Here is a 9,370-nt window from a genome sequence, read left to right as displayed (position 1 = left end):
TGAATTCATTTCTAACACGTTACTAAAAATGGAATTTGCCCCTTCCAAAAGCCAGTATAGTTCTCACATACTCAACATACGCCCCGATCTGGATGCTCAGTGCACCTTTGGATGCACGTTTTCCATAACATGTGAAGTAAAAAGGAGCCTTACAGGAGGCTCTGCTCTCCCCGCATCACAGCAGCGTTACAGCCGCGGATGGTTGTGCCTCCATCTCGCACTCCCCTTCGGCTTTGGGGACATGCTCAGACAAGCCCAAAGCTCCAGCTGTGTCCCCAGCCAGCGCCCAGGACCCGTGTGCCATCTTTGAAACTGTTTCTGTCCACCCCACGGGCAAACCCTGAACCATGCACGTACTTTCACTGTTGCCCAATGATGTTTTGTTCTCAGTTATTTCTCGCAACCCACATTTAGATCCAAACTGTGCTGGATTAACCCATTCTGAGCATCCCTTCACCACAGCGTGAGCATTTCAGTTCTTCTTCCTTCAGGGGAAAAAAAAAGCACTTCCAACAATGATGAAGACAATTAAGAACCAAACTCACCAAAAATGTGAGGGCTGCCAGGAATACCTTAGTTATCCACAGAGGTTAAAATTTTATTTTGATAGAAAAATTAAATAGCAAAGTTGTGGGTTTTTTTACAGTGATAAATTAGAAATTTACAGTACATACATTGAAGTAGATATATTTTCTGTACACCCCAAAAAAATCAGTGTCTATTTCCTTTAAATTCAGAAAAAGGAGCGAACTTGTCTGTTTAATGTAAGAGCAAACTTGTACCTCTCCGCAGACGTTTCCAAAACCTTCAGTGAGAAGAGCACACGCCAGTGGGGGGAGAAGGGAGCAGGGACTGTGCAAGGAAGGTAAAACTGCTGCAAAGTTTCTAGTTGTATAACCACAGCAACAGCACTTCCGAGACAGGATTAGTCACACATTTTTTGGCTTTAAATTCATAACAACATTGAAACGAGAGAACATACACGTTGCAGATAACCTAAAACCTGGTGGTTACCAAGAGTGGGTATTTGCTGTGACCTCCCACTCGTACAGCCCTGAACCGGAGCAAGGTAAACGCACGTGGATGAATACATTTATGGAACGGTTTCATCGCTACAACAGCTAATCTCACTTTGGGTTGGTACAGTGTCCCCTGAATGCTTGGGAAAGATGTTTTCCATTTCTTTCAGTAATGGTTTTAAACTGAAAGAGGGTAGATTTAGATTAGATATTAGGAAGAAATTCTTGACTCTGAGGGTGGTGAGACACTGGAACAGGTTGCCCAGAGAAACTGTGGCTGCTCCCTCCCTGGCAGTGTTCAAGGCCTGGTTGGATGGGGCTTTGAGCAACCTGGTCTAGTGGAAGGTGTCCTTGCCCATGGCACGGGGGTTGGAACTAGATGATCTTTAAGGTCCCTTCCAACCCAAACCATTCTATGATTTTCTGTTCCTTCAGGAACAGCAGCTGGTGTCTCTCCCCAGCCCACCTTCTGCCCATAGTATTTAAGTCCCTCACACTCTTTAATGGAATATCCCCCCTGGTCCCTCACAGGGCTATGCAGTGCTATCCTCATCCAACTCAATTCCAACATCTCAGATCACTGGGGACATCCGGCTGTCAGAGTCCACAGGGTCACACACGGAGATGGAGGGATCTGATAACAAGGTACTACTTAACAGTCACTTTTGTGTACATAACATGGTTAAAAACACCATTTATTGAATAAGTCAGGTCAAACATGGGTCAGAGGGGCCAGGAGAATATCCAAACTGTTTCACAGTGAAGGACACTTCAGTGAACGTGACACCTTGGCACAGCCCAATACTAGGTTGCAAGACAAGACTCATACTGCATCCTCACCCCTTGAAAGTCAACATATAGCTGCTGACTTTGTATCCTTCACTGCGCCAGGAGAAAGATCACACGATGGAGAAGCTCAGCCATCTGAAGATCTCCTACTTGCAGAACTCCTCATCCACAGAGTAATAACCAGATCCAAACACAACACTAATAGCAAGAGACTTTATGGAGAGGATGAAAAGGCTCGGCTGGTATGCAGCGTTGGCCAAGACGATGCTTGTGCGTCTTGAGCAGAATGTGTCAAGTTGTCACTTGTTCTGCTGGAGAGGGAGCCCAACCGCAAAGACTGCAATTAGGGTTTGTTTGGGGTTTCGTTGTGTGTGTTTTTTTTTTTTTTTAAATGTGCTGTAGCACATGTTTCAACATTGACATTGAAACAATACACGCTTCTGGGACAGATTAGTGCTCACAGCCAGAGCTGGAATGAATTGTGGTTTGGGAAGCACACGGGGCACCTGTGTGAAAAGCAAGGACTGTAATAAAGCAGTGCCTGTTCTCAGCTGCCCTCGAAGGTCACACGAGTTGGGGCACCGGGCGGATGCTCCGCAGCTGACTGGGTTCCACATAAACAAATGAAGCAAAAGTTTAGGGCACACAGATAAAACCAAAGGTCCTTCAAAGGGATAGAGTATCAGAACAGTGTTAAGTGCTTCTGGGCTATTTCTATTTGTATCACTTTTCTTATTAGCCAAACAAGCCCCTGACACAAGGTTCAAGCTCCCCACAAGCACAAGCTGATGCCTCCTCAAATAAAAGGATAAGAGAACTCAACATTTGCTATGAAACAACATTATTCACCAGGAAGCTGGATCTCTTCTCTTGAAATCCCTTTACAAAAACTGGAAATGTCTCTTGTCATTCCCAAGGACTGAATGCCTGCTCACATTCTGCATGTAAATATACCTTATAAAACCCTCCATAGCTGTCAGTGAGCAATTGGAGCATCGTTGTGAGGCAGTCAGCTGCACTGCGATGTCATGGGCTGAGAATGTTCTTTTAATTGTAACTGACACACATAATTATACAACTGATCTGTGTGAACATGACGGTGCCAAGGAACTTAACATTTCGCTTCTCCCCAGACTGGCGTCTGCAGAGATACCATCGCATTGAATGAAATATATTAAGACTTAATTGCTTCATGCAATGGGTCTCCAGAGAGAGCCAGATAAGTTTACTTGGAGAAAACTGGCATTGTTTGAAGAGACTCTCAACTCATTTTTCTTGTCCCAGAGGAAGGAACGCTATAAAGTAAGACTTTATTTAAAGCTATTAAATGCAGCAGAATAAAGTAGTCCGCTGGAAATAGCGGAAGCACCTGAAAGGACAGGAACGGAGGCAGGCAGATAACGATAATCGATGCAGAAGACCATACACAGTTTCCCAGCTCCCACTGACTCCTCTACTTCTGGCCTTGAGTAAAGCTTTATAAAAATTAGAAATATTGATAAAGCCATGGAATAATTCAGGTGGGAAGGGACCTAGGGAGGTTCAAATTCCTGCAAGGCAGAGTCAACTCTCAATTCAGACCAGGTTACAAACAGTAAAAAGAATGAGTCAAAATTATTATTAGACCATCAGATGACTTAAAGCATCATCCTCACTGATACCTCACTAGATCCTACTCATCATGGGTAATTCTCAGACCTGGGAAGTCCACTTGGTAATTGTTAGAGGACCTGATCCTTGGCTGACTTGTGCAGCATATGGGAGCAACAGAATTCCCCAGGGCATAAAGACACAACCCTCGGCACGTGCTTCCTTCACGATGCTGAACTCGGAAAGAAGACATCTAACTGAGGTCTTGTGTGATCTGCCTTCTGATAACTGGACTCTAAATCAGCTCAGAATTCGGCCCCGGACCGCCTTTCCTCCATCAGCTATAAGACGATGGAAAGAAAACAACATCCCACAGCTGTGGGCTACAGTCCCTCAGCTTCTAAAGACTTCAGTATATTGCATCCTGCTTTAAAAAAAAAAAAAAAAAAAAAAGGAAGATAACGTGTTTGGATATTTCACAGCTTTTAAAGCCTCCCCCGGCTTTCCTATTTTGGGCAGCATGGTTTATGGCTATTGTATCTGCAGCACAACCTTTTTGCTGTTTATTTTTTAAGGCTTTTTTTTTTCCATCCCCCAGAGACAGGTCGTGTAACCGTCTCCCTACTCTACTCCCAACATTTACACAGCAATGCTTACACACGATCAGTCCTTCACAGGAGAGCAGTCAGACCATCGGGGTGCCGTCCTTTTCTCATACCACTGTCTCGTTCCCTTTCCCAGGTTTCACCCAGCCATCAGCTCTCTTCTCCCGTTTCACTTTCCCTGAGTTCACCAGTCTGTTCGAGCACTTCTGCCACGTGTGCAGAGTTTTGGCTGACCAGATCCACATACCTGATGTAATACCCACCAGGAGGGACATGAAGATTTTGAGCATCTCCACTGCCATATTGGAATCATCTGCCGAAAAGCGGAAAATGGCCCAGTTGGAGATTTCGTAGAAATAACAGGCAATGACACACGTTGCTGGGACGGTGTACAGCACTGAAAAGACACCGATTTTGACCATCAGCCTTTCCAGTTTGTCAGTTTTAGTTCCGTCTTTCTGAAGATTAGACCTGATTTTAAATAAGGCCACAAGTCCTGCTGCAATGAATAAAGTCCCAATGACCAGGTAGGTAAAAAGCGGAGCGACGACAAAGCCCGTCAGCGCATCTATGTTCTGGTTCCCAACGTAGCACAGACCGGTGAGCTCGTCTGCATCTACTAGTCTCATAATCAAAATGACGATGGTCTTCACTGCGGGGATAGCCCAGGCTGCAATATGGAAATAAGAGCTGTGCATTTCTATAGCTTCGTGGCCCCACTTGAGTCCTGCAGCCAGAAACCACGTCAATGTGAGAATAACCCACCAGATGGAGCTCGCCATCCCGAAAAAATACATCAGCAAGAAAATTATAGCACATCCTGTGTTCTTAAGACCTTCTTGGATAAGAACAGGTTCTGCTGCCTCTTCAAAATCACAGGATATCCTTTCCCTGCCCACAGTTAGCCTGACAATATAAGCAATGCTATAAATATTGTAGCACATGCTCAAAAATATGATTGGGCGCTCCGGGTAGGAAAATCTGGATGAATCAATCAGGAAGGTCAGGACTGTGAATGCAGTCGAGATGAAGCAAAGACTGGCCCACACGGCCATCCAGATATCTGTGAATTCCTTAGCTGACCTGCTGTAGAGACCGGCGTCATAGCCACACTTCAGGACACAGTTCAAGCTTCTCTTCACCCAGATGTACTGATCCGAGTTAGATCCCATGCTGTGGCACTCTTCTCCAGGCTGCAAGGAGGTCTTGCTATGAAGGGGGACCTCTTCGTCTCCTGGGCCCTCCATGCACATGTGGTTGTGATCATTCTGGGGTGGGAATTTGCTGCAGTTCAGGCTGTCTGGCCAGGCAAATCCAAATTCTTTTAAAACGGGTTCGCACCTTCTTTTGACAGAGAGGCACATGCCACCACAGGGACCTATGGGGATGTTAATCTTCTCTGTGCACATCGGGACATAGACCGAACAAAGGAAGAACTGGAAGAGAGAAACAGAAATCACAGCTGCGATAGGGGAAAATTAAACAGGTTAAAATATAACAAGTTTTCTTTTTTTTTTCCTTTTTAGCAGCAATATTTGGTCCTCTGCCTTAAAAAACAGGAAGCAGCATAAAACAAATAACCGAGAACAAAAACAAAGTAAGAAAAAAAAAAAACTAAAAACGTTGTCTTCTTTCAGTTCAAATGTGGTCTGAAGCCAAAGCCTGAACATTTTACTCTCTAGATTAGCTCCACGTAAATTTAGCCCATCAGTTTCAATACAGTGAGCGGGATTTAGCCAGATCTAAACCTCAAGGGTGCAAGTTCAGAAAGTGAAAAAAACAAATTGAAGCGGTTTAAACAAATACATATCTTTGTTCTAGGCACTGCCTGGCTATTACAGCTAACAAACAAACAGAAGAAAAGGCATTTATGGAATTACTTCTGTTCATGATCCTCCTAAAAGAACATCTTTTCTTTTACCATAAAGTCACGTACGTATTTACAACGGTAATAAAACACTGTCGTGTTCTCGGCTTTTGAATAATCGCAATTCTGCAACGCGACAACGTGAGGGATCGCGTGCTACTTCGGGAACTCTGCCTCAAGAAACAGGGTGGGTTTTGTTTGATGAAGTCCCTGCCCGTGGGGAGGACAAGGCTCTTGCCATTCGCCTGGGACAGAAACTCCCGCGGCGGAGCTCTCGGCGGAGGTCCCGGGCTGCCGGCAGCTCCCCGAGCCCAGCTCCCTTGGCTTCTCACTTCAGAGGGGTGCAGCACCTCGGCGACAACAGATAGGGAGGGCAGCGACCGGGCAGAGCTCCGGGAGCCCCGGCTTTCCCAGGCGGGACGGAGGGACCCCTCCCCGCCGCCGGGACACCCGCCGACCCCCGGGACTGCGCTGCGCAGCCCCGGCACCCTCCGCACCTCCACCCGGGACCAACCGTGCTCTCCCCAGCCAGTCGGGAATAGCACTACAAGGCTTTAGGGTTTATTTATTTTTTATTTTTTTTTTTTTTTTTTTTTTTTAAATTTCTGACTGAGCCGAGGGGATGGGGATGAGGATGGGGGGGTGGCACCCGGTCCGGGCACGGCCCCGGCCACGGACAAAAGGGGACCCCCGGGGCCCCGAACCCACCTGGAGCTGGCTGGAGCAGCCGTACTGGATGAGGGGGGTGAAGGTGGTGAGTTGTAGCTCCGCGTCCGCCTGCAGCTCGTGTCCCACCAGGTTGGGCATCTTGGTGACATTGTAGCCCAGGTTCTGGCACATGGCGATGCGGATGGCGTCGCAGCGCCGCTCCTCCTCGTCACCGAAGCCCCGCGCCCCGCCGAGCAGCCCCGCCAGCAGCACGGCCAGCAGCCGCCCGACACCGGCCGCCCCCCCGCCACCGCCCCCCGCCGCCGCCATGGCCCGAGCAGCGCCCCACCTGCCCCGGCCCGGCCCCGGCCCCGGCCCCGGCCGCGCCGTGCCGCACGGGCCGGCTCCAACGGGGAGGGGCCGGGGGCGGCTCCGCTATTAAACAGCCGCGCCGAGAAACTGCCCAGGGGAGGGGCGGCACCGCCCCGCGCCCTCGGCCCGCCCCTCGGGGGGGGTGGGCTCCTACCTGCGCCCCCCACCCCGGCATCGGGGAGTGCCCCCCGCTCCCTGAGGAGCCCCGACCCGCACCCCCACCCCCGAGAAGCGCCCTTCCTCCTGGCTGCACCACCTCACAAGGGTCCCCCCGCTTCTCGTCGCTGGGGACCCCCTACCTGCACCCCCCATCCTTGTCCCTCAGACACACCCCGGGGAGCCCTGCCCGTGCCCCTTCTCCCCACAACAGGCACCCCCCTCCCTCCCTCCCGCATGACTGGCGTCATGGGGAGACTTCCCCATCATCCCAGTGTCCCCACCACGCCTCCCCAGCATGGGTGCTGGGACAGCGGGCTCCCCATGGCACCCCAGTCACACAGAATCACAGAACGGTTGGGGTTGGAAGGGACCTCTGGAGATCATCCAGTCCAACGCCCTGCCAAAGCAGGTTCCCCTAGAACACGTTGCACAGGGTCGTGTCCGGGCGGGTTTTGAATATCTCCAGAGAAGGAGACTCCACAACCTCCCTGGGCAGCCTGTGCCAGGGCTCTGTCACCTTCAAAGTAAAGAAGTTTTTCCTCATATTCAGATGGAACTTCCCATGTCTCAGTTTGTGCCTGTTGCCCCTTGTCCTGTCACTGGGCACCGCTGAGAAGAGTCTGGCCCCATCCTCTTGATACCTGCCTTTAAGGTATTAGTAAGCATTGATAAGATCCCCCCTTCAGTCTTCTCTTCTCCAGGTTAAACAGACCCAGCTCCCTCAGCCTCTCCTCGTAAGAGAGATGCTCCAGTCCTCTGATCATCTCTGTAGCCTTCTGCTGGACTCTCTCCAGACAGGGTGGGCTGACAGACCCACATACATGTTGGGGACCATCGTGCCCCAGCCCTGCCCTCACTTCTGGCCTATCTTTCTTCAGCTAATGGTGCTCAGCTTATTCACAGTCAGGTTAAAAATGTCCAGGGTGGTTTTCTAAGCTGCCACCTTTTCTTCCTAATGAGTTAAATCACACCGCTGGGAGCTGGGTTACACCTGGGTTTTAGCATTGTTTCTTCATGGGGGCCAAGGAACCTGGAGGGCACTGCTAGGTACCTTCTGGCATTTGTGTAATTCTCTGTAAAATAAATAAGTGTGGATGAAGCATTCATGGATTTGGAGGGGAAAGGGCTGGATGATTAAGCAGACCTTTAATGTGTCAGCGGGAGGAAGGATTAAGAGCGGAGAAATGAAGCTTACGCTTAAATTCTCTCAGTATTATTTATACCTGTAATAAAATCTGGTCGAGCTGGTGTGCCTTTAGCAAAAATATGTCATCTATTAATGAATTGTTTGCAAAGCACTTTGAAAATGTTTGTAAAGCCCCAGTTAAGTAACCTCTTACTGTGTGTGTACGGTGTGTGGCATGTGCATGTGCTCCTGAGCATGTCCGTCACGAGCAGCTATGCCTCCGTACGCACCTCCGGACCTTCGCTTCTCCCGGACGTCTCCCGGCTGCATCACCGGACTAAGGCTAAGACTAAGACTAAGGCAGCGCTTAACAATGGCTCCTTTCCAAGCACAAGATTGTAAACCGCAGCAAACCCCACGCTATTAAGTGCCCGGTGCTCAGTCACTGCGGGTTTCCCCTCTGCGGCTCCGTTGCCATCTGTTTTTTTTCACCCCAGATGCAGGAAACGTGTGCGTGAGCTGTACCGTGATGTTGTAGGGACTGATGGGCTTTAAGGGTTCTTTCCTCTAGCAAGACGGATAGTGTTTTAATTGAGGTTTCTCGAGCATAGATATTTACATAGCTCTCATCACCGTTAATAGTCTCCAGCTAGCTCCCATAAACAGTGCCCATAACCTTAGGAAATCCTTGCGAGGCAGACAAGTAATATTATCTGAACGTTTTAAACACAGAGGCAGACAGTGCTACAGTCCCAAGGTCAGGCAAGGAGCCTACGACGCAGGCTGCAGCCCAACGTGTATCTTGCAAGGCCTGTATTTACTCGCAAGCGTGGCCATCCGTGACCAGCAGCGCTCGGCTGCGTATCTGGGTGGACGATAACGCCGTGAGCGCACACAGCGTGCTGCACGTGTCCGCCAAGCGGTTCCCAGCCCCACCGAGGTTGCCAACTGAATCAGACAAGTGCAGGGAATGGGTGCTGGGCACCCTCCATACAGTCAAACACCCAAAAGCAGAAGGCAGAGAAGTTTTTTGTTTTTTTTTTTTGTTCAAATTATGTAGGAAAGAAGACCAGAGGGACAATCATGGTGACCTTAAAAACTATGCATCTTTGTTTTATAGAAAACCCCTTCTCATCTGCAGTCTGCTGCGGCAGTTAGGCACTGAAGCAGAGTTTTCTTCTACCAGAGCAGGACC

General features: G+C 49.3%; 1 protein-coding gene across 1 annotated transcript; it reads right to left on the bottom strand.

The window, feature by feature from the left end:
- Positions 1 to 573: 573 nt before the first annotated feature.
- Positions 574 to 6,817, bottom strand: FZD4 (frizzled class receptor 4). Its single transcript, XM_068425010.1, has 2 exons — positions 6,579 to 6,817; positions 574 to 5,439 (listed from the first exon to the last, which is right to left on the bottom strand). Exons 1-2 carry the CDS (start codon positions 6,708 to 6,710, stop codon positions 4,111 to 4,113), a joined length of 1,461 nt encoding a protein of 486 aa, XP_068281111.1. The 5' UTR covers positions 6,711 to 6,817; the 3' UTR covers positions 574 to 4,110.
- Between the last annotated feature and the right edge of the window lie 2,553 nt (positions 6,818 to 9,370).

The sequence above is a fragment of the Nyctibius grandis genome, chromosome 2, assembly GCF_013368605.1.
Source record: "Nyctibius grandis isolate bNycGra1 chromosome 2, bNycGra1.pri, whole genome shotgun sequence".
Taxonomy (NCBI): domain Eukaryota; kingdom Metazoa; phylum Chordata; class Aves; order Nyctibiiformes; family Nyctibiidae; genus Nyctibius; species Nyctibius grandis.
The sequence above is the reverse complement of the archived record's forward strand: the minus strand, read 5'-3'. Positions and strand labels throughout refer to the sequence as shown.

Bases quoted from the DNA above. Each gene is read 5' to 3' on its own strand.
- FZD4 (XM_068425010.1), bottom strand. From the start codon at position 6,710: ATGTGCCAGAACCTGGGCTACAATGTCACCAAGATGCCCAACCTGGTG. The intron at 5,440-6,578 runs GTGGGTTCGGGG...TCTCTCTTCCAG, and splicing joins GCTGCTCCAGCCAGCTCCAG to TTCTTCCTTTGTTCGGTCTA.